The 25844-nt window shown below is 39.2% G+C and overlaps 1 protein-coding gene and 1 long non-coding RNA gene across 2 annotated transcripts in view; one reads left to right on the plus strand and one right to left on the minus strand.

Annotated features, from left to right (window-relative positions):
- The window catches only part of LOC142142024 (uncharacterized), a 226312-nt gene extending 208661 nt beyond the window's left edge, over nt 1–17651 (minus strand). The window contains exon 1 of the long non-coding RNA XR_012688985.1: nt 17607–17651. This is a non-coding gene — a long non-coding RNA (uncharacterized LOC142142024). The remainder of the gene's footprint in view (nt 1–17606) is intronic.
- Nucleotides 1–25342, plus strand: part of PRSS12 (serine protease 12) — a 182884-nt gene extending 157542 nt beyond the window's left edge. Inside the window, exons 13-14 of the mRNA XM_075200339.1 lie at nt 16523–16803; nt 24052–25342. Coding sequence (XP_075056440.1) covers nt 16523–16803; nt 24052–24359 — 589 coding nt within the window. The 3' untranslated portion in view covers nt 24360–25342. The remainder of the gene's footprint in view (nt 1–16522; nt 16804–24051) is intronic.
- The last annotated feature ends 502 nt before the right edge of the window (nt 25343–25844 follow it).

Below are 25844 nucleotides of genomic sequence, written 5' to 3' on the forward strand. Positions count from 1 at the left end.
ATATATATATATATATATATAAAATCTATAATATATATAGATATATATATATATATATATATATATATATATATTGTAACAAAAGGAGGCATTTAGCTGGCAATATGCAGAGAAAGCAGGGAAGTAGAGTAAAACATTTGTGCAGTAATGCACCTAGATTGAATGTAAAGACCTATGTATGAAAAGCAATAGTTTAAATTTGGTTTACCTTACATGACTTGAAATCCTTCCTCTCAGCAAACAGACAGGGTGTGTCTGTTTAAATTACAGAGCCAGTGATGGGCGTTTCCTGTTAAAGAGAAGGTGGGTGTGTCACCTGTCCATCAAGCTAGGGCTGGGGGAGGAGTATCAGGTATAAAAGCTTGTTTATATAATTTGTGCATGGAGACCAACGCTGGATGAGCTGGCTGGTCCTGAGAGAGAGCTGGACTATGTATAGTAAGCGTTGAGGGTCTCCATGATTGCTGTGCAAGTATACGGTGTCAAAACATTTACCATCCTGACAATAAAGCACCATAAAAAGGAAGAAGTTGTTTGCGTGTGCTTTTGCAGTAGCGGGCTTTTGCCACAATATATATATATATATATATATATATATATATATATATATATATATATCTATCTATCTATATATATATATATATATATATCTATATATATCTATATATATCTATATATATCTATATATATATATATATATATATATATATATATATAGATATATCTTAATAAACCTGTGTTGAAGTGCACCTGTTTGCTATAGGCAGTGGAGGCAGTCATTTTCTGAGCCTATCAATTTAATAGGTACCAATGCCATCACTGAGAATGCAGCCTCTCAATAAGCAGGTATCAGTGGCTCTTTGTCCAACAGAAAAATGCTGTATGATTAAAATAAATATTTTTTTTTCTGTTTTTAATTTTCTCTTATTTCTATTTCTTTTTTAAAAAAATCGTACTATTTTTTATAGAATCAGGAACCAGTGCGCATACTTGAGGGTCTCAGGACTGGCTTGGCAAGCGGTAAGACTCTTACTACTGCCAGCCAGTATCACCAGGTGATATTTCTTAATAAACTGGCCGATTTGAAGGCTGAAAATCTTTTTAATGTAGGGTTCTTAATAAATGGATCCCTATATTTAACTTTCTGGTTATTAATCAGTGATTGTTCCAAAAAAATAAATGTGCCTGATTTAGTGTGCTTATCTCTAGAGCAAAGAGTCTACAAGTACCACCAACAGGTCGTGTTTTAAGGGTTTCTTTAATCATTCACAGAAAAGTAATCTATTTTCCTGGGTTAGTAATTATCCCTCCTATTTTCTCAGACTAAAATCCTGAAAACATTACCAATTGGTACTACATGATGATTGGAGTTGAGAACCCGTCCTCTTGAGGGTTTACCTATTTTAGTTATGAGTAAAAGGTCAGTAGTTCAGTAGATTTTTCTAATGCATAGGAGCGAATTGGGGAGCAGGGTGGACCTCAGTGCAATTTACTATCCAGATATTTTTGCATCTGTGATATATAGCCCTATGTTGCTCTATTTGTCTATGTCCCCCAACCATTTGGTCAGTCACAATGTTCTTAATGATTGTCTCTGACAATACTTTTCTTTGCAAACATTTGTGATACAAAGTGGGTTATTCTGAAGCGCTCAATGGCTTTAAGCTGGTACTGTGATAGGATGCCACCTTTGCTATAAGATGGTTCGTTAAATTTCATCACTGCTGGATATTCCACGATCAACTGAGTGATATTGTTAGAAAGTGGAAACATTTAGGAACAACAGCAACTCAGCCACAAAGTGGAAGACCACATAAAAATCACAGAGCGGGGGTCAATGACTGCTACGGTGCTTTGTGCGTAAAAGTCGTCAACCCTCTACTGATGCCATAGCTGAAGAGCTCTGAACTTCCACTGGCATTAATGTAAGCACAAAAACTGTGTGGCGGAAGGTTCTTGGAATGGGTTTCCATGCACGAGCAGCTGCATGAAAGCCTTACATCACCAAGACCAATGGCAAGCGTTGGATGGAGTGGTGTAAAGCACACTGTCACTGGACGGTGGAGCAGTGGAAACGTGTTCTGTGGAGGGCAGAATCAGGCTTCTCTGTTTGGCAGTCTGGGTTTGGCGGGTGCCGGGAGAATGTTACTTGATTGACTGCATTATGTCAACTGTGAAGATTGGTGGAGGAGGGATAATGGTGTGGGGCTATTTTTCATGGTTTGGGCTAGACCCCTTGTCTCCAGTGAAGGAGATTCACTCTGCTTCAGCATACCAAGTCATTTTGGATAATGCTATGTTTTCAACTTTGTGGCAACAGTTGGGGGACAGCCGTTTTCTATTCCAACATGACTGTGCCCCAGTACACAAAGCAAGGACTACGAAGACATGGTTTGATGAGTTTGGTGTGGAAGAACTTGACTGGCCGCACAGAGCCCTGACCTCAACCCCATGGAACATCTTTGGGATGAACTGGAACGGAGATTGCGAGCCAGGCCTGCTCGTCCAACATCAGTGACTGACCTCATAAATGCACTACAGAATGAATGGGCACAAATTCCCACAGAAACACTCCAACATCTTGTGGAAAGCTTTCCAAGAAGAGTGGAAGCTATTATCACTGCAAAAGGAGGACCAACTCCATATTAAAATATATGTATTTGAATACAATGTCATTACAGTCCCTGTTGGTTTAATGGTCAAGCGTCCAAATATTTTTGTCCATATAGTGTATGTATTTTGGAAAAAAGTAATCCCCTCCAGGCGAACACATTGAGGGGGAGTTTCTATTTCCCCAAAAAGCCCCCTTCCGGCACGGGAACGGAATGGTTGACTGGCAGACTGGTCCCTCCGCCAGGACCGGCCAAAATAGATTACACCCACTATTCTGCCTTCTTCAAACCCTTGACTTTGACTTCGTCCATCACTATTCTACCTTCTCTAATCTTTTAACTTTAGCTTGTAGCTCACGACCACTCCTCTCAGGATTGGCTACACATGGTGTGTCTCTGATAGCTACTGTAGCCAAGTGGTTCTTTCCTTATTAGCTGCTTGCACCATGGCAGCTCATTCACAAGTGGGTTTCCAAGAAACTATACATGTGTATACCATTGAGTCTAACAAGAAAAACAATGAACATACCTGAATTTCCCAGATTGTCTCTTCTATGATACAAAGAATATATAAACAGTTACATTAAACATTGTATAGCCAAGGAAGTAATTTATGAAAGTTAAAGCTGATTATCATACAGAGCTTTTCTCTTTGCATAAATGTGAGGTGCAACGGTCTCACTGTTGTAGAGACCGATAGCTGGTTTCTGCCATCTCTGAGAACATTTTGTTGGGAGATAAATACTCTGCAGTCCCTAGCAACAAGGAATAGCCCCTCTAAATGTGTCTTCTACATTCCTTCAATCTTATCCTATAAAAGCAAATCTCCATGTCCACCCTCAGCACGGAATACAGCCTAATTACCCGGCTCCTCACATGAGAACATTTACAATTTTGCACCCCGCAGACACTGCCATGTTAGTCCACAAGTCTACGTGCTTACCTGTAAAAATGGAAGCATTTTTGAAAGTATAGGAATAGATGACCTTTAGGGCTAGATTTACTAAGCTGCGGGTTTGAAAAAGTGGGGATGTTGCCTATGGCAACCAATCAGATTCTAGCTGTCATTTTCTAGAAGGTACTAAATGAAAGCTAGAATCTGATTGGTTGCTATAGGCAACATCCCCACTTTTTCAAACCCGCAGCTTAGTAAATCTAGCCCTTAGTGTCTTTATTCAGAGACAACCCATTAGGTTTCTCTGGTATAGTTCTCCCATTTATATTCTTCACTATTATTCTTGTTACTTTGTGAAAGTATTGTGAGATCATAACTGGCTATGTTCCTAATTGCTTCTGTCGTAGAAAGTCTATATTATATTGACTGTTTCAGGTCATCCAATCAATAACATGATGAGTCATACAACTGAAATAGAGTATCAGAAAGGTACTGTAAAAGCAACATGTGGTTTGTTACATGAACACATATGCTGTACAGATATAATTCAACCATTGCTGAAGTAAAAAAAAAAATCAAAACATTTGTTTGGTCAAAATATTTACATGTAACTGTGCTGCACTGCAGAGTATGTTGGTGCTATATCATACGCATACTTGGCTACTCTCCCGGAAGAGTAGGGAAAGCTCCTGCATTTGCCGAAATTTGCGGCAGTGAATGGAGGGGGGGGGGTCTTAATCGCACCATTAAGCTCCCCCCCTCTATTCAATGCCATGAATTTCGGCTTTTTATAGTGGGGGCGGCGCTATGGTGACGCTACAATGTCACCGCGCCCTCCTCCTACCCCATGACACATGACTTCTCACCCGGATCTCCCGGAGGAGAAATCTTAAAAGTTGGCATGTATGATCATATGTGATAATAATATTGTCCTTGAGATACAAGGATGTCACAGAAATACTTTGCCTTGTCACGGAAAAGATTGGTCCTTACTAACTAGCATAGACAATTGCAAATCAGAGGGTGGTACACAGGGGTGTGCCTAGCCATTCTGCTTATTCAACAACATTGGTATCTGAGTCATGTCCAGTAAAAATTAAAGATAAATACTGTAACTTTAAGCATGACTAGATCTATTATCAAAGTAAATACCACTAATTTAGACTTCTGCATCAATAAAAAATATATTTTACATTAGTTTTTTGTTTTTTTTGCTGTGACAGCTTTCTCAGGTTGCCTCTTTATAAACGTACTGGCAATAAGGTATTTGGGAAATAAATGTAACAGGTAGACCTTTCAGCGGTACATGCCGTAGATGTTTCAATGTCTGGCATTTTATATGTGTGTGCAATTGTGATGCAAGCTATGTCTTTTTGGTTTATTAGATGAGGAGGTATAAAATAACCACATATTTCTAAGGGAAACTTTAATTTTTGCTAGATAAGACATAGCCTTATAAATATTATACTATAGTAGACTGTTTATTTTTGTTATGTATTCTCTATTCAAAACATTGCTAAATAAAATATAGGTTCTATAATAGGCATATGTGTGAAATAAGGCACAGCAGAACAATGTAAATAAACTACACATCATTTTTTCTTTCTAGTAATATATTTTTATAGATGCATTTAATTTGCTTTCGTCTAGTTTCACATGGGCACTTTGAGTGCCTGTATGTATCAGAATTTTAGCCATTGGGATGTGTTTGTGCTGCCTATTGTGTGCATAGAGAGAGTATAAATACTCAGTACCTGTCACACAAGCACTAATATGTAGACTTTGAGGTGAGACCTCGACTGTTCCATACCCTCACCCTTTTCAGATTATATTTTACAATCTGTGATATCCATCTATCTTTTTCACACGGCAAAGGACCTGTATATACATGATATCTGTGCAGGCTGCATTCACACTGAACAAGTCATAGTCACAAAACAACATCTTTGTGGCCAGAGGCCATTGAGGTTACAATCTTGTAATGCTCTATAAGTCCTGCATGCAACATTTAACAGCTGACTTTCACAGTGTCACAGAGAAACATTAATATTTGCTTTGTTGTCACCACTGCAGTTTCAGAATGTCCATGTGACATCAGCCTAAGGACAAGTGAAATGAACCATACTGTTTATTTTCCCAAAGAAGTTTGGGGATTGCAAGAGGCACTTGATTTGAGTGGTGGGAAATTATTGGTATTTGCTCCTTGAATTTCATAAACTGATCTTCAAACCACATCCCTAAGTGAGTGTCGCTCCACTGCACCAGTCTTTCATTTACAGCACAGTGGCCACAGGGCAGCACAGTGGCCTAGTGGTTAGCACCTCTGCCTCATAGCACTGGGGTCATGAGTTCGATTCCCAAGCATGGCCTTATCTGTGCGGAGTTTGTATGTTCTCCCTGTGTTTGCGTGGGTTTCCTCCGGGTGCTCCGGTTTCCTCCCACACTCCAAAAACATACTGTTAGGTTAATTGGCTGCTATCAAAATGGACCCTAGTCCCTCCCTCGCTGTCTGTCTGTGTGTGAGTGTGTGTCTCTATTAGGGAGTTTAGACTGTAAGCTCCAATGGGGCAGGGACTGATGTGAGTGAGTTCTCTGTACAGCGCCGTGGAATTAGTGGCGCTATATAAATAAATGGTGATGATGATGATGATTTACCTTCTTTCATCGTACACTTCTGGAACTGAGGAATGTTGGAAGACAAAACTCATATTCAGTAGTCTGCATTTCACATTACCCAGTCACTTGTCTCCCTGCAATGCTGACTATATAAGAGACTACTTTGTTTCAATCAAGGCATATAGATCTGAGACAGTCGCAACTAGTGATGTAATATTCTCTAAATTAAAGTGGAATTCCATACAAAATATACTATTTTACCTAATCCCTCTTCACATAACGTGCATATCCACCTGGGCCCAAGCCTTGGACTTCCACAGATAATCGGGAATTATTATTCTCAATGTCCCCAGGTGCCTCTCTGATATCTTGGAAATAATTAAATGCAAATAGTGCTTTCTGAGATTTTCAGCTGCACACTGATTGGACTGAACTCTTGTGGTCCTATTAGTTGTGGGGAACGAGGTTGTAACATTAAGTCCTACTTTAATCTTAACTTAATACAAAAAATGTGCCAGTTGATCCCAAGACTTCAATATACTGCTATTTCACACTTGCTACAAACACATATTTAGCCTACGTTTCAGGTTCACAAATTTGCAAGTATTATATGTGAATAGAATAATGCACATATTTAAAGCCCTATACATATCATTTTATTTCAGAACAGTGACTGTTGAAATACTACATAAACAAGGATACATTTTGAAACCATTGCATCACACTGCCAGACACGCATAAGTTATATCTAATGCCTCTCTTCTACAATGCACATTTGTTTTAAAAAAAATATGTGAAAGGGCTGTTGGACAAGAATGTTTTAGATTAGCAGGAGACATTACACTGCATGTCTGTATTATATCAAGTGTCTGGAGCTATTGAATAAAATATAAAACTGAGCCAAACTCAACTGGCTTTTAGCAAAGATCAGTTAATCCAAAAATCATTTTGGACTTAGTGTGCTAATGTGTTTTCTTTTTTTCTCTGCAAACTAGCAACGTAAACGTTAAATATTTGTGTACAACAGAAGAATTTAAATTGTTGTACAACTCATGTGCTTCATTAGAAGATTGTTTACAAAATTGTAATGCACAGATATTGCTCAACTGACCTCTTCGGCACAAGCATACAATTAGATATGTTTTCCTTTGCTTTTCAAATTGTGTCACTGTATTACAAAATCTTTTACTTATTGCTGTTCTTCCAGTATTTAATCATCAAACAGATATATAAAGTTTCATCTTTCTGTGTTTCATTACCTAATTTAAACAAAAAACATAATCAATCTGAAACAAAAAAAAACATTCAATCAAGGTGGGGTTATTTTAACATGCATCTCAAAAGCTAAAGAAACATTATCTGCACATTTTAAATTAATTAGAAAACCTTGTTCTGAAGATATCTGGTGCCCAATTATACCCAATTGTGTAGTCAGATCATGCACCTATTTCAGCTGATCTTTTGTATCTAGTGCTCCGACCCCCAGGGGAATCAACGTAGAGGCTCTTTGAATCCGTTACATCGCAAGAATGCTGTGAAAATTCAGACTATCTATATATTATCAGCATAAGTACGATTTTATGAGTGACTTATTTCTATGATGACATTGTCTGAGCAGGGCACATATACCAAATTAAAGGTCTGTAGATTTGTAAACAAATGTTGGTGTTGTAATCGGTTGCATTGTTTCTGAGTTATTTCACAAAACGTCTGTCCGCCATTTACAGCTATGTATTACCATTGTCCTCTTGGAAAATGTGACAGTTGGAAATACACCTGTGCACATGCTAGTTGCTCTGGAAACTGTGACAGTTAGTGAACTCTTCCTGTGCACCTGCTGGGTGACCTGGAACATGTGACCTGCTGGGTGGTCTGGAAACTGTGACAGTTATTTTCAGCTACATATATCAGCGCATCTTGCGGGGACCATACCCAGCAATGTAACTTCAATGGAAGAATTTCTTTAGATCCTTTAATATAATGATTGATAATATAGTTATTTATTTATTATACTCCATTGTTAAAATTTCTACATGTAATGTAATATATAAACAAGTTATTGAATTCTGTTAATAAAGTAATTTAGTCATTACATTTCAGTTTAACTTAAGGAGGTTACTGCCGGGTTTCTCTAGTCTGCAGTGAATACTTTGAAGCTAATATCTATTACAAAATATCCCCAATGATACTATGAGAAACTCACAAGGCTGTCTTTAGGATCATTTTATTGGTCCAGCATAAAATACTAAAAGAGTAAGTCTTGCCAAAACCACAGGTCTGATAGAGCTTTTCCAAAGACCCACAGACCCAACATGACAATAACCCAAAACCCCATACTCGACTCTAAGGACAGTCAGAGGTTGCTATTATCAGAAAGAAGATAAAGCAGACAGGATTCTCACCTCAAAACTTTGTGCCAAGTCTCTGACCGCAAGCTCCTCTCAATTAAAATCTCAAAAAGTGCTCTATCCTCTGACACCCAAATAATCTCTGAACAATTCCAAAAATTTAGATTTGCCAAAGCTGTGATAGTGCCTCACCTCCATGACCAAATAATTAAGAAATTCTTAGCAGAAGATAACCTACCTATATTATCCCATCAAGTAGTTTTACTATTAAACAACATTTCAGTGAAAGAGATTACTGAAGTCATTGAAGTCTGGTAACGGAGGATCATTACCATGAGCATCCTCCCCAAACGTCTCTACTAATTTCAAATGTTGCCAGTAAGGTTACCTTAACTTGAGTTTGTGCTATAAAACACCTTTTTTTTAATTAGTTTAGAATATAAGACTGCCCTGAATATGTCTAACAATACTTGAGAAATCAGTGAAAATATGAGGTAGAGGACTCCCAGATTTTAAAAAATACTATTGGGCTATCCACCTGAGTTGAATTAAGCTACACTCACCCCTCCTCTCATTTTGATGTGGCTTGACCTAGAGGCTAATTATTTAGCTTGCCAATCCTCTCCACCCTGTGTGCCTCTCCAAGCTACATTGAGTAAACTCTTTAGGCGGTCCTTGCATCATCTAAAATTTGGGATTTGTGTTGGACCTGATCGATTACTCATTCATTACATTCACCTGTTAACCTGGGTGGGAGCCAGGTTACATTCTTGGCTCTGATTTCACAGTGGGCCTGATTTAAACACACACACATAAATTGGTTAGATGTAAAGATACGTCTGTTGATGAATACGGGTCTAGGTTCCTCTGTTCTAACAGACAAGACACTGCAGGATACGTCCAATAAATAATGCGAAATATAATGACCCAAAAGAAAACTCAGAAAAAAACAACTATTCAATTAATGTCACCTGTTAATAATATAGTCATTAATGGCAAAACAATAAAAAATGACAAAATTGTTGAAGAAGAAACATTTTAAAAAAATACATTTATTAAGATGATATTAATCCTACGGTACATAAAATGCATTGTTACAGTTGCTCCTGATTACAAGCAAATGTTCTAGTTTGCATATGCGGCAGTCATCACTAGCATTCTGCACTTAGACAAGACCTATAACAGGTGCAAGCAATATGATAAAAAAACGTACCTTTTGAGATGCCCTAAGCTTCAGTCGCGTGCTGCTACGTGCACTTGAGCTTGGCACGCCCTTACTGTACATTGACTATGTGCAAATGCCCAGCCCCTCCCTGTTCCGCTCCAAAAATCATAGACTGTAGTAAGGGTTCCTTGTGCTCCAAGATGAACTGGATACACTTGCATTCTCTGACATATAGTTTATTTCTGGGTATGCGCAGAGCAATTTAACGCAAAATACAGCACATATTGGCTTTTGCATTCCTTGATAAATCAGGCCCATAGTGTGCAAAAAAGGCATACACGACTGTCATCACTATTAATTGGCACTTAGACTAAACCTGTAGTTAGTGCAAGCGATATGACTGAAAATCATTGAGAAGCCCAAAGCTTGAATTGGATACTGCTGCACGTGCTCGATATTGGCATGCCCTTACTGTACACTAACTATGTGCATATGCCCATTCCCCTAGGCTATAGTAAGGGTCCTTTGCACTCAAAGAGTAATTGGACGTTGCTGTGTTCTCCGGCGTATGGCTTGTTTCCCGGCATGCACAGAGCGATTTTCTGCAAAATACGGCATGTATCAGCATTTATGTACCTTAATGAATCAGGCCCTTTCTGTGTAAGTGTTTAAGTTTCCTTTTAACTGAGACTGGCTGTTCAACCATGAAATACAGAGATGGAGTGATAACAGAAACTGAGATATGAAAAACAGAACAAGACAGGTTTACTTAACTTTGGTTACAGGTTATCAAACAGATACAAGTATCTAGAACCAATGCAGGAAATCCCAAATACTGGTCACATGGTAATGCAAACAAAATATTTGTTACTCAAGTAAGAAAAGCCAAAATGAAAAACTAATGTATTGCTATGTACAATAGTCAACCTAACTTATGTTCTCCTTTATGTTTCACCAAAAACAAAAAGTACATGTCATATATTTAACACTTTACAAAGCAACTTTTAAATAATGTATATCATTTAGCCCATATATTCTAACCCACATGTGTTAGAAGTTAGAACAGTGTGTCAAAACAGTGAATGTCATTAAAATTAGAAATATCTATAATTCATATACGGCTTTGTACGGTTTTCTTTGTGTCTGTATCACTGGGTGATTATATAAAGTCTGGGTAAGTAAAGTTTCCTAATGAGTTAAGTGTTTGCCTCTTCTTGCTTAGACCAAGAGAAAAACAACTTTTTCTTTGACTTGTAGATAATGTTATTCGTATGTTTCTATAGTATTTTTTACTGTGCGTAATCTATAATCTCCATAATTTTAATTCAGTTTCTAGTACAATAAAAAGAGCAGTTCAGTAGCAACAGCTACCTTCAATTCCCTTTGTGGCGGACACATATCCTGTAGAAATTTGCTAGGGTTGGTTGTTGAGCAAAATAAAACTTAGCAACTGCCAAGCAGCAGAAATTAAAGCAGGGTCAGAAACTCTGGCTCCAACAGCTTTTCCATTCAGTAAGGACAAAAGGTCTGATCCCACATGTACAAGGAAGCTTAATTAATTCTGCACATTGGTCTTATACTTTCCTTCTCCCACCTTGCCATGACTTAATATTGGCTACCAGCCAATTGGTGATGATTGCATGAAATTAATATTTTTAGGACTGGTTACTATTACCTTATGACAGCAGTAATTTTTCATGGACAGCAGCAGTCTGCAATTAATTATTCTGCTGTGTTTTCGTCTACTCTGCCCTCCTAATCAATACCAGGGTTAGACTGATTGATTTTATTTAGTTTTATGTAGTAAGGTGATGCCAGGGCACCCAGAGCTTGGCACGGAATTATATTTTTTGTGGAGGAAATAAATATCCTTTGTAAATTTTAAGTTGCTACTTGACCTAATGTCCGTTCTGCTCCCACTGGTTATTGCATAGTTAGAGTCACATTTCTTCAATAGTAAGAATAAATGAACAGTGCCAACATGGCATATAATGACAAGACATAACATTTCTCTGCTAGAGATAACATCTTGCCCCCCCTCGCCCTTTATCCCTGGAACAGTTTCTCAAAATGATTACATTACTTTCCAGATCTGTGGCTCTCCGTATTGTGCCAATAAAAAGAAGCAGCAGCAAGCCAAAAGCTTAAAAGCAATCTCAAAATTAGAAACAGACAACTGCTGGTGTACAACCTCCGTAAAATCCCAAATAAGCCACAGATAATAGCGTAAATGGTTCTTGCCTCATGGTTTTGTAAACACAACAGACACATTTAATTAAGTAAGATGAGTGTCATTGTCACTAACAGTGATGTAGTGTGTCTGCAATAGGAAGCCAGATGCAAGGAAGGAAATATTGCATTTTCTTAAAACATAATTAAGTTAACGATGCCTGGAGGTTTGTGTATATGACAAGCTTTATCAAATGTCTGAAAACGTGATAGACAAACATGATTGTGGTGCATCCCTCTTACTCTGCTCTCTTCTTTCTTCATCTACCATCTACATATCTTACTGCCCACAAAAATCAAAATCTTTTTTCTAAAATTCAAAAACACACAAATTTACCTCTGCACTTCACATGCCTTAAGACGTGCACATGACATGAAATGCCCCCATATGCCCTCAGATACGCACTTGCCCCCACATGCCACTCAGACCAGCACATGCACCCACAGGCCACCCAGTCCAGCACTGTGGTAGTCTTAATAACGATTGAGAGAAATCTGACACTGCGTATCCAGACAGGAACAGACCGATGGTGTGTTCCCTGACAGTCTCTTGACAGCGACTGCTTGTAATACACACTGAAAGGATTCTGATTAATGAACATGACGGCCGTCTACAATGACTTCTCTTTTAACAGTGACTGTATTAATGTTGCTGTTAAGGCTCCACAATGTACAAGGCCTTGTAAAGCACATTGTGGAGCCACAGCATTTAGTGTAATGGTCTATTTAACTTGTAGCAACCGGTTGTCTCCTAAAGTATCTAACCAGTGAAATCCATTTCACTGAAGCACAGTGCTGAAATTTAAAGTGGGATATATTTATTCAGTGACCTATGTGCTGTGTTGATTTATGTTTGCATATTGTTGAACCAAGATTCCTAAAATGTTATTTATTTTGTGACGTGTTGAATAACACTGTATGTTGATGGTATCGTGCTCTTATTTCTCTATACTACCACTACTTATCTACTGCTCTGGTAAAGCCTTATGCCACAAGCAAAGAGAATAAACCCACAAGTTTATGCAGTTCTAGCCCAACACTACTGAGGGGACCTTCGCCTCTCTACCATACAACTGGGCCTGTAGAATCGTTCCTTATACTAATTTTGGGGTGCCAACGATCCGCCCCGTTACACCAGCAGATGGATTAATATGGCTTTACATATTGTCACTTAATGCTCCTTTTTGTTGCTTCATCACAGTGGTAGTTTACTAAACAATTGACAACCATTCTATAAGCTGGGAAGTGTTGCTACCAGTGGTAATTTTAGGCCCACCAGCATTTAATATCAAGTAGGAGAAATGGGAGGGAATAGATAGTTCCTATGGCTCCCATCTCTGCTTATTTAAAAGCAGAGAGTGGGTGAAAAATAGGTAAATACAGTTCACTATATGATGAACTTCAGTCATTGTAGGCTGTGTGACGTTGTCCCATAGCTTGTGATAAACTGCAGAGGATGGTCAGTTATATAATAATAATAATAATAATAATAATAATAATAATAATAATAATAATAATAAATAAAATAAATAACATTAATAATAAAAAAATAATATCCTATAACTAGTGAAAAGGACTGTAATACCTGGTTCCCTGGTGCAGGAGACACTGGTAAGATATTTCTGGCCCCTGGTGTGTTGGATGAGTAAATGAATGAATGAATTGGCCCCTACCCTAGCACTGCAGTCCCTACATGTCTGCCACCTGGGGGTAAATGTATGAACATGCGGGTTCTTCAACACCCGCGTGTTCAGCGATTAAATTTCAAGCGGCGCTGCATTGTAAAGGGAAACTTCCTTTACAATGCAGCGCCGCTTGAAATTTAATCGCCAAACACGCTGAACACGCGGGTGTTGAAGAACCCGCATGTTCATACATTTACCCCCTGGTGTTTCATGGGACTAGGACTTTGTTCCTAGCCTACATGGAACTAACTGTATGGGGATATGGTAAAATGTAATGACATTGTGTTCAGGGGCAGGCTGGGCTGGGGGGCAGGGGGGGCATCTGCCACTTGGGCTAGTCCTGTAGTGGGCTACCTTGGGCTAGGTCACTGGAATACTTGCATTTCATTTCCTTTAAAATGTTCCTAATAAGCTGCTGAGTCGAGTCTTGCCCCCCGTGCTAAAATTTGCCAGCCCTCCCCTGATTGTGGAGGATAAGGCAGACAAGTGATTTCATGAACATGGAGGAGCTGGGGGATGGGGTGATCCATGTTGCCCCAGCATAGTGCTGAGGTTCCTGGAGGATGTGGATCCTCATACTTATATGAATATGTTGTCTAAAGTCCACAAATGCATAAATAGAATAAGGGTTGATAATTACTTTGATATCTAATAAATATATATGTAAAAATTGGAGCTATTTGTTTTTAATGTTTCTTCTACTGATACTGTGGCTTAGGGAATCAGTGGTTCTCCAACTGTTGTGGAAATACAAGTATGTAATGCCGCCCAAAGCACTAGGGTGTGGATGCCATTAACATTCCTCTGTCCTACATTTCTCCTGGTGGGTCAAAAAAGTCCCCACTCCAATGGCATGTGGTTGCTGTTTGTTACTACCTCAGCCTCAAAACTACAGCAGCATAGATGCATGTGCATCTTTTCGTATAGGGATTTTTCAGATTTATGGTTTACATTTTTAATTTGTACTATAACAGATAAAGAAAAAAGAAAATATTTTATTTTATATTTTTTTGAAAAAGCGGATAATATGAATTTTATGAATTATTTTATCCAATTTAAACTTATGTTAAAATTATATGTGTACTTTTTACTTGTTTGTTTTGTTTTACTTATTTACTTGTGAGCTTTAGACACCTATTGTACTGGGACATTGGGGTACTCCAAGGGTATCAATCGGGATGATCCTCCACAGCCCAGGAGGGTCAGAAAGTGCCCCAGTGCTTTTCAATATGGGACTGTTGACCTCTGGATTGTGCAGACCACTGTTTGCTCTTTTCATATTTGACTTCAAGTAAAATCGACAGCAATTTTTAATCAAAAATTGTCAGAATTATAGCAAACAAGATTTCTGGGGCTTTGTACATTATAGCACTTACACCATGTTATTAAATTAACTTAAAAAATGGTCCATGTGTAGCCCACATATGCCAGTCTAAGATATTTTATTTTGTTGTTGTGATGATGTTTCCTTTTGGAGATCTTTATCAAGTGTAGATATTTTTGCCATCCAGGGTTATTCTTTTCTGCTTTTGCCACTTAAGACAAGGGCTCACATTTGAGAGAGCTGGATATGTCCTGAATGGTTATGTGTTTTATTAATAATCTGAAAACTACTATATTATGAATAATTGGAGTGTGATATGTGCCTTATTGCATTGTGCAGTGGTGAGTATGAGGTAAGTGTAAGACCAAACAAGTTACAATGGACACAATTTTTTTAAAAACCAAAAACACAAGTGACACAAAAGTATAAATGTTTAAGCTGTTTGGGGAATATTTGTATGATGTTTAAGATCTGTTGATAAGCTCCAGCCATAATACATTAACTGTGTCTTACCCTGAAACTCTCCCTACGGTGGTTCACACCAGGTAAATAGTTATGATGTCCTCTTGGGGTCTTCTCCTAGTCCCCTTTGGCCTTTGTCAAAATATTGCTTTCAATACAACTTCTTTGGACATATTTTTTTCACTGAGATATACATAATTTGGCAAATGTTAATGCTTTGTTTTGGGGATAAATAATTTGTTACAATTTCAATTTCCGTATTACAGAGCTATCCCTTTCTTCAAATTTATTTCTTGGAGTAAAATCAAGACTCCTGCTAAATCCTCCTTTTTTACATGTGTAAGCCACCCACACCGGCATGAACCCCTGGCAGAGATTTTGTTGATAGTGAAATATCCTCCAGTGACAGGAAGTAGTTAACATTCCTTGAATTAGCTCATGTCCCTGAATATAGTGTCAGTGAATGTGTTACAAACTTACTGTGTTCTGGAACATCACTTGTATGGTTACATCATCACCCTACATGTAATGAACTCTGTTATGTACTTCAAGGGATAGAGAGTTCTCAACTTATTGACTGTTTAGCACCTGTTCTCAACAGATAGAGCATATCACTCAGTTCTTACTGACTCAGACTTAGCTCAACAAAAAAATAATACTGCAAATAGGACAACCTACCCCCCCCCCCCCTCAATGACACAACTTGAGATTGAACCTTAATAAGAGATAATAAGTCATCTGTTTGCATTGGTCAAACTTCACATCAGTGCAACATCAGTGTAATCCAGCCTAGTATACCACATAAGGTCCTCCTGGCCAATCCTGGGCATACAGTCGTACTCACTAAAATGCAGGCTTTGCATAAACTTATATAAGGCCACCTGATAGCATTTAGTACATTATTCTAGCCCAGTGGTTCCCAAACTCTGTGCCTAGGCTCCCTGGGGTACCTTGGAGATCTCACAGGGGTGCCTCTGCCAGGGTCAGTGGTAAGCAAGGCGGGGGACTACTTGGTAATTATTTGGGCTTAGGGGTGCCTTGAAAAAACTTTTGAGACCCTAAGAGTTCCTTGAACGGAAAAAATTTGGAATCCACTGTACTAGTCTGTAATGGCTTGTCACACCTACAGTATGACCATTGCTTTATTATAGAACATCATCCTGTGACTTCTCTTGTCTCTCTTTAGGTATGGTAACAACACTCGCAGTTATGTGATAAGAGTGGGGGATTATCACACACTTGTCCCAGAGGAGTATGAAGAGGATTTGGTAATCCAACAGATCATAATACACAGAAACTACAGACCAGATGGAAGTGATTATGACATTGCCCTGATAAGACTACATGGACCTTCAGAACAGTGTGTACCACTCAGCTCCCATGTCATACCAGCCTGTTTACCGCTGAGAAGGGAAAGGCCACAAAAAACTGCACGAAACTGTTATATCACAGGATGGGGTGACACAGGTAAAATGTGTTATTAATACTAATCTCTAGCATTTCTATGTGTAACACCTCTTTTTCCGGTTAGGGTGTATATATCAATATGTGTGTGCGGTCTGCAAATGAATTCAGTACTTTGTATTCCAGATTGCGCAGTGCCTCTCCCTTGGTCTGATTACCGAAGGGTCTTCTTTGGGTATTGACCTGGTAGTAGCAACACCAGAGGGTGGCCAAGGAACCCTCCGCCTCCCTTCACTGGACCAAAGGCACACTCAAATGAATAATATCATACATGAATTATCTTTAGAAGCCACACTGGCACATTTATTACTGCGATATAAGCTTCTAAAGGGATTTTCCAATATTTTAAATAAAAAATATAAATTGTAGTTTAAACAAGCAATTGTATATAATCCATAAATAGTACTATATAATACCTATACCACCATACATATATATTCTATCTTCTCTATTATTCCACTACTAAGAGGTACCTCTCTTTAAACTACAATTATATTTGCAAATATAACTAATATCAAACAATTAGCATTAAAAAAGTTCAGCAGCATAAATAGACATATGTTTACCCTTTGGATTTCATCATCTGTCCCTTAGACATGACCATATAGTCATTTCAGTATCGTAGGGCTCCTCAGACCACAGGTTTGTGAATTTCTCTTACATGTGACTAAGAGGATAGTGAGGTAGTCTGCACAGTTTCTCATTATTGTAATTCAATCTATGTTCCCTAACTGTCCCTGCACTAATCCCTTGTTAATATTATCTCAGTACAGCAAAAGGGTTCATTAACATTACAACAAGCTTACCTACTTTCTTCAGCTCTCTTCCGGGAGCCAGCCAGTGGAGGTGGGCGTGAGGAGGCGGGGTGACCAAAATCGCGGCATTTTGGCCCTGCCCCCTGTGACGTCATGACACAAATTGCGTCATTTGACAGCGGGGGGGCGGGGCCAAATGCCGCGATTCACCGGGAATCGCGGCATTTGGGATCTAATTCTGCCCACTTCACTAGGAAGTGGGGCACTTCCTAGTGAAGAGGGCAGAATTCGGGAGATTGCCACACTCACCCGGGAGTCCGGGAGACTTGCAAAATGCGGGAGTCTCCCGGACATTCCGGGAGAGTTGGCAAGTATGCATTACAATCTTCAGACCTTCCCACCTAGTCCATATCTGACTATTGGTATAATACGCAGTCCTGATAATTCAATAAACAGATATTAAGATGTTACTTATTCATATAACGATCAGCCTTTTATTCCAAGATGGCTTTTTCTAGTCAGGACTCCAGTTGTTTCTCTCTTTTAAAAATATCCTTTCCTTCTTCTCTCTATATCTCTCTGGGGTATTTTCTTTATTCCAGACTTTTACTTTAAACAACTGACAGGGGTGTACACCCCTTACCAACAGCTCCTATTTGCCAGTATTGCTGCTCTGTATACAGGGGTGTAATCGATACATCTCCCTTCTCTTCTCAGACTTCTGGTACTCTCACAGAGTCTCTGCCCTACCTGTCTGCTTCCTCTGTTTTGCTCTCAAGAAATAGTACAGGGGTACACTCATTTCTCAGTCAGCGCTACACATGCAATCACTATTGTCTTTGGTAATAGTTTCCCACCTTAATGTTAAAGAAACCAATTTATGTCTGCAATTTGCCACCTTCCCCACAACTAACACTGCAGTTCAGTAAGAACTGATCACAGCCAGTACCTGCAGGTTCTCGATGCTCCAAGGCTAACAGTCTGGTATTTAAATGTAAATTACTGCAGACACAGTTGAGATTTCTTTGGAAAGGGTATGTTTTTCCATACTCATAGGGTTCCAATAGAACCCCTTTCTGATTTTGCAGAAAAATATGGAGTGGAGTTTTCCATTACTGTGAGTAGCCACCATATTCCCTGTTGATTTGGTCATTTCGATTTGCTTTATTATTAATGAGGCATGCGGACTGCAGTTGAAGTAAGCTGTACACTGGCTCAGTTCTTAGCCCAAGATCCCACATTTCCCTATTCTTCACAAATATATTGCTTTGGATATTTCTAAATACTATTGGCAAATGTCACAATGGCGCTGAAGATTGACTTCATACCGAAAAACAAGACTTTTTAGGATCAACAGAACTCTCATCTCTGTCCAGCTCTGAGACCCACAGAGCTCATCTGTCATTGCTGTTTTAAAATCTGTTCAGCTACTCACTGAGCTCAATTGTGTTTGCTGTTACCATCTCTGTTTGGCTGCTGGACCCTCCGCACCCAACTGTCAGCATCCTCCTGGACCTCGTTGTGTCAGAATGGCAGAAACTGCCTACTCCATTAACCCCAGCCAGGGGGCGGTAAAGTATCCTTCACCTCCTCCATTGCCCCACACAATTTGGATCAATTGTTCCTTTCTAGTCTCTCATTAACAAACCCTAGCTAATAAACATACATTCACATCTCTCTATCACGCACCTACTCAATTTACAGTCTCTCATTTTTACTATCACCATACTTCTCTCCAAACTCCTCTTCTTACTCCATCATCCTATTCCTCCATCCCCGATTATGATTTCCCCTTCACTACTTCCCTCCTTGCTAGTTTTTACACATCAACTGTTTTGTCTCCGGTACCACCATGCTCACCCTCCTACATAAACAGAAATAAACCTCACACCCACAAATCCTCCTCGCATGTCCTCTTTCTCACCCTGCTCCTTCTAATGGCTGCTGGTGATATCTTGCCTAACCCTGGGCCCCGTACAATCCCCATTATCTGCTCATGCTCTTAACTCCACCCCAAACCTTACTATCTATCCTGTGCTTCCAATCCTCCCCAACCTTATCCACATATCTCTACTACCCTCTCTTTCCTTCTCCTATGCACTATGGAAAGCCAGATCCGTTTGTATCAAACTTACATCCATCCATGATCTATTCATTTCTAAATCCCTCAACCTCCTTGCCATTACAGAATCTTGGCTCACCTCCTCTGACACTACATCCCCTGCAGCTCTCTCTTATGTGGGGCTCTCCTTCAGCCACACTCCCAGACCCAGAAACAAGGAGGTGGTGGAGTAGGCATTCTACTCTCTGCAAGCTGCACCATCCAAGTCATACCCTCTGAACCCTCCGTCTCATTCTCTTCCTTTGAAGTCCACACTATCTGTCTATTTTATCCTTTCCACCTTCGTGTTGCTGTCATTTATTGCCCCCCAGGTTCAGTTTCTCAATTTATTGACAACTTCACGGCCTGGCTCACTTATTTCATATCCTTTGACCTGCCTAAACTCATACTATTTCAATATTCCCATTGATAATCCCACTGTCTCTTCTGCCACTAAACTTCTTTCACTTACTTCCTCCTTTGGTCTCTCCCAATGGACATCATCTCCTACCCACTGTGATGGGCACTCCCTTGATCTTGTCTTCTCCTTCTACTGCTCCAGCTCCATCTCTAGTTTCTCAAATTTAGCCATCCCACTCTCCGACTACAAACTCATTTCCTTCAGCTTCACAATACCTCATGCCCTTCCCCCTGCACCCAAATACACACGTACACAACAAAACCTAAGTACTCTTAACCCAATTCCCTTCTCATTTTCACTAAAACAACTATTTTTTCCAATGACTGCATTGTTCTGTCCTAATCAGGCTCGCACTTTCTATAACAAAACACTAATTTCAGCCCCAGACAATGCAGCTCCAGCTACTACATATAGAGCTAGATTTACTAAACTGCAGGTTTGAAAAGTGGAGATGTTGCCTATAGCAACCAGTCAGAGTCTAGCTATCATTTGTTTAGTACATTCTACAAAATGCAAGCTAGAATCTGATTAGTTGCTATAGGCAACATCTTCAATTTTTCAAACCTGCAGTTTAGTAAATATACCTTATAGTCCCTGACGATCCAAACTCCAGCCATGGCACAACAAACAGACCCACTATCTGCAAAAGTGCTCCCGCACTGCAGACCGCCACTAGAGGAAATCTTGTTCCTATCCCGATTTCCTCCACTATAAATTCACCCTCTCATCTTACAGAACTACCCTTTCAATTGTCAAACAAACAGTCTTCAAATCTCTAATATCCACTTAGTCTTCTAACCCATGTTGCCTCTATGCCACCTTCAAACCACTTTTCTGCCCACCTGCACATCCTCCTCCTTCCTCCCTCACTGCCAATGATTTTGCCACCTATTCCAAAGACAAAATTAACACCATTCGACAAGATATTTCATCATATCAAATTCCACTCACCCCGCTCACTCTACCCACCTTTAGCTACACTCCCCAATCCACCCTTAATTCATTCTCTCTAGTAACTGAAGATGAAGTCTCTGCACTCATCTTATCATCTCACCCTACAACCTGTCCACTCGACCCTATTCCCTCACAACTTCTCCGCTCCCTCTCCTCCACTGCATGCCTACCTCTAACTCACCTCTTCAACCTGTCTGTCTCCACTGGCACATTTCCATTCTCCTTTAAACATGCGCTCATTTCACCTATTCTAAAGAAACCATCTCTCAATCCAGCCTTTCTCTCCAACTACCATCCTATTTCTCTCCTTCCCTCTGCCTCCTAACTACTTGAGCAATTAGTGTACATAGTCTCACTTTCTCTCCTCTCATTCCATTCTCGACTCTCTGCAATCAGGCTTCCGCCCCCAACATTCCACTGAAACTGCTCTCACAAAAGTGACCAATAATCTACTTACTGCAAAATCTAACAGTAATTTATCCATACTCATTATCCTGGACCTCTCTGCTGCTTTTGATACTGTGGATCACCCTCTTTTCCTTCACACCCTTTACTCCATTGGCCTTTGTGACACAGTTCTTTCCTGGTTCACTTCCTATCTATCGAACAGCTCCTTTTGTGTTTACACCTCTGGCACATCCTCTCCTCCACTCCCATTATCTGTTGGGGTCCCACAAGGCTCTGTTCTTGGCCCTTTACTTTTTCATTGTAAACCTCTTGGGGCTCTAATTCGCTCATTCGGACTCCAATACCACCTCTATGCTGATGACACCCAAATCTATATCTCTTCCCCTGACCTCTCTCCTTCTGTACTATCTCGTGTACCCAACTGTCTTTCTGCTATCTCCACATGGATGTCCCAATGCTACCTAAAGCTCAGCATATCCAAAACAGAGCTTATTGTCTTTCCTCCTGCCAGAGTCACCACCTGCCCTCAAATCTCCCTCACTGTCAATAACACCACAGTTTCCTTAGCCTCCCAAGCCCGCTGCCTTTGTGTCCCACTTGAACTCCGCCCTCTGCTTTATTCTTCACATGCAGACTCTCTCCCAGTCCTGTCGACTCCACCTTAAAAACATTTCCAGAATATGCCCTTTTCTTACTCAACATGCTACCAAAACTCTTATCCATTCTCTCATCATCTCCCGTCTTAACTATTACAACCTCCTGTTATCTGGTATTCCTGACACCCATATATCCATACTTCAATCCATCCTAAATGCTGCTGCAAGACTGATCTTCCTCTCTTAACACTCCACATCTGCTGCAACACTTTGCAAATCCCTACACTGGCTCCAGGCGTCCTCCAGAATCAAATTCAAATTACTCGCCCTTACCTACAAAGCCCCCAACAGCACTACCCCTGCACACATCTCAAATCTCATATCAAAATACTTTCCCTCCCACCCTCTTAGATCCATCTCTGACCTGTGGCTTGTCTCATCTCACTCCCACCTACAAGACTTCTCCCGTGCTGCTCACCACTTATGGAATTCCCTATCACGCCGCTCAATCAGACTTTCTCACAGCCTTCAAATCTTTAGATGCTCTTTGAAAACCCATCTTTTTTTTAGAGGTGACCTTATCCTCAATAGCACTATTCACACTAATGCACCCTCAAAACTATCCCAATCTCCACTCTGAGACATATTTGCTCCTCTTGCTTCAGCTGTGCCCTCTTCCATTTAGTACGTAAGCTCTTTTATGAGCAGGGTCCTTCATACCCTTTGTTTTCATGTCTGCATTTGTTTTGTCCACCTTGAATGTCCCTGTTTTATGTATGTACTGTTCTCCCTACTGTACAGCGCTGCGGACCACTGTGGCACCCTACAAATCTACGATAATAATAATAATAATGCAAATCAATGTATCTCACCTAGCCAGTCATCATTAATTATGGAAGTACATACAGGTTTTTTTATATGTCCTAGAAAATGCTTTAATTATATGTCTAGAAATATAAATAGAGGGTGATTGACAAAAAAGAGAAAACTAATCTCTAATAGATCTAATGGTGCTTTTAAAATTTACAGCACAGTGCTCCAAATGCTATAACATTTTTATTCCCTCGGCTGCTCCCACATCAGCTGCATGTATTCAGTCGATCAGAAGCCAGATGTGATAACACCACATAACATACGTGTTCCTATGCCAATCCATCTAGAAACATGTTGTCTTGGATACACATTCTCTGGTTTTACCCCCAGTTGGTTTCTGATTGTTTAAATACACACAGTTGATGTGGGGAGCTGCCCAAAAAATAAACATTATATTTATTTTTTATATTTATTTTTTATTTGCCATAATACTAAGTGAAGAACTGTGATTTTATATGTATGTTATTGAAGGTTGTAAAGTGTTTATTAACTATACCTGTGTGACAATGATTACGTACATAGGGACAACATACAATAACAATAGCTTAGTAATATTGGGAAAAATTTTATTATTTTCAAATAGGACTCAAAGTGGACAATAGAAAATAAAAGGAGAACCATTTGCTATAGGATTAGGTCTGTGGTTTACTGTGCATGAGACTTTAGAACAATATTTGAGGGATATACAGTATGTTGTGACTTTTTACTGATATCAAGGGGAAATTAACGTGAAGACAGTATTACTAAAAGAATATATTCTGTTATATAATGAGCTATGTACATGAGACAAGATAGGGGTGGCAACTGATGACTTGAGGTCCAAATGACAAGTCATCAATGGGCTTCATTAAGAAAAATATAAAAAAAAAGAACAAATAAATAAAATAAACGTCCTTTATTGCACAGTCCTAATATTAGCCACTATACAATCTACTTGGACGCAAAGCTGTCAATCATAGTGTCTGCCCGTTATGCATCAGTCATTGACAGCAATGCTCTGCCAAATGTTTGACAGAGCATTGTTTCGACCACCTTCTGGGATTAAATTATTAAAATAATAATACTAAACTAGCCAGCCTAGCTAACAATATTGGCATTTTGACCAAAATATCTGAATTTTAATTTGTATGCATTTGCTTTTAGGTCGAGCATATTCAAGGACTTTGCAGCAAGCTGCTGTGACATTATTTCCCAAGCGAATCTGCGAAGAGCGTTACAGAAGTCGGTTTACAGGAAGGATGCTTTGTGCAGGAAGTCCTCACGATCAGAAGCATGTGGACAGCTGTCAAGGAGACAGTGGTGGTCCTCTGGTGTGTGAACGTACTGGGGGAAGCTGGGTAGTATTTGGAGTAACCTCTTGGGGTTATGGCTGTGGAGTTAAAGACTCTCCTGGAGTTTATACAAAAGTGTCAGCTTTTATACCATGGATAAAAAGTTTGACCAATTTATAAACAGCGAAAGAATCCTAATGGTTCCGATGAAGCTAGACCAAATTGTCATGTATGTTACATTGACAACACTCAGGAGCTAGTATGTCATCATGCATTTAGCTATGGACAAGTAGTAAGTGCTTTACAATATAGACTTTATTACCTTACAAGTAAGGTTTCTCTAAGAAAACAAGATGGAAACAGCAATGGTGCATCTATAAACAGAAAACTGTGAACATTATGGATCTATTATGGGCCAGGAGTTCTTAACCTTTTTCTATTGGGACCCAAATTGTGGCTGTGAATAAACTTTACCATCTTCAATTTTGATTAGAAACAATGTCTGCAAATTAATCAATAATGTTCATTCTTTTTATTGTTATCAATAAAGTAAGCATACAATTTTACACATAATAAATCAGAAATTGATAATATATGATAATAATGATATCAAAACATGATTAGTAGTTAATGTGTTTGGCGTCCCATGCTTTGGGTCCCAACCCAACAGTTTAGAACTCCTGTTCTAAATAAAAGCTGATTCATGCATTCTTTTGGTACAGTCAGGTGCTCTACAAAATAATAACAAAAACTACTTCAGGTTTTCCAACATGCTGATTTAAAGAATAACTTAATCCAAAACTCCATATATACTTTTGGGTTGAGTTAAATGAGTTCTACTATAATACAGGATAGTTTTTTTACATGGGGTCTGGCATTGTCCCCGATAGTCTGGCCTTTATTCAAACATACAACAGTGTTTTAAACACTCCTCCCAGAGCAGCTTCCCATTTGTTTACATTAGGAGAAGAGAAAAGTGCATAGCTGCATTAATGGGGCTCTTTGGGCTATGCTGAATAGGGGAGTGGGGGCTTCAAACCCCAGGCAAGTAGATTCTGTAAAATAACATAACTTATTGAGTCCTTCTTTAGCAGACAATATTCATATTGCAAAACAATATACAGTCATTTTTTTCAGTTTGATAAATTTTTACTTTTTATTAATGTGTGTCTGTGTGTTATTGAAGTATTGTAAAACCAAATGCTGCTAAGTTTATTGGAACAGTTTCATAAGCATTCTGCATTTAAAGGTAAATCCTTTAATAGGATCACTGCAGTTCACTAGTCAGCAACAGAGTTACAATTGTATTGTTAGAAACACTGTACTGTACACTATTTTGTTCTTAATTTTTCAAGTAGGTCCAGCCTCAACTGAATGTACATGGTGTGAATACAAGTTAATATACTGTACATCCATGTATTTAGCAATGTATGGCCTGTTTCAACCAAATTCATCATTAATATCAGTTTAGTCAAGGTATTATTATTTTCACAATACCCCACTTCTATTTCATCAAATCAATAGCACAAATAAATCCAAAACCTTTTCTCTCTTTAACACACCCCTTTCTTGAACACTCTGAGAGGTGTTTCGAATGGTGTATCCTATGCGTCTGTGGACTCTCACCTCCTTCAAGTACTGTTCCTCCACCAGAGTCCTCCCCAA

This window comes from Mixophyes fleayi, chromosome 1 (genome assembly GCF_038048845.1).
Source record: "Mixophyes fleayi isolate aMixFle1 chromosome 1, aMixFle1.hap1, whole genome shotgun sequence".
Lineage (NCBI taxonomy): Eukaryota > Metazoa > Chordata > Amphibia > Anura > Limnodynastidae > Mixophyes > Mixophyes fleayi.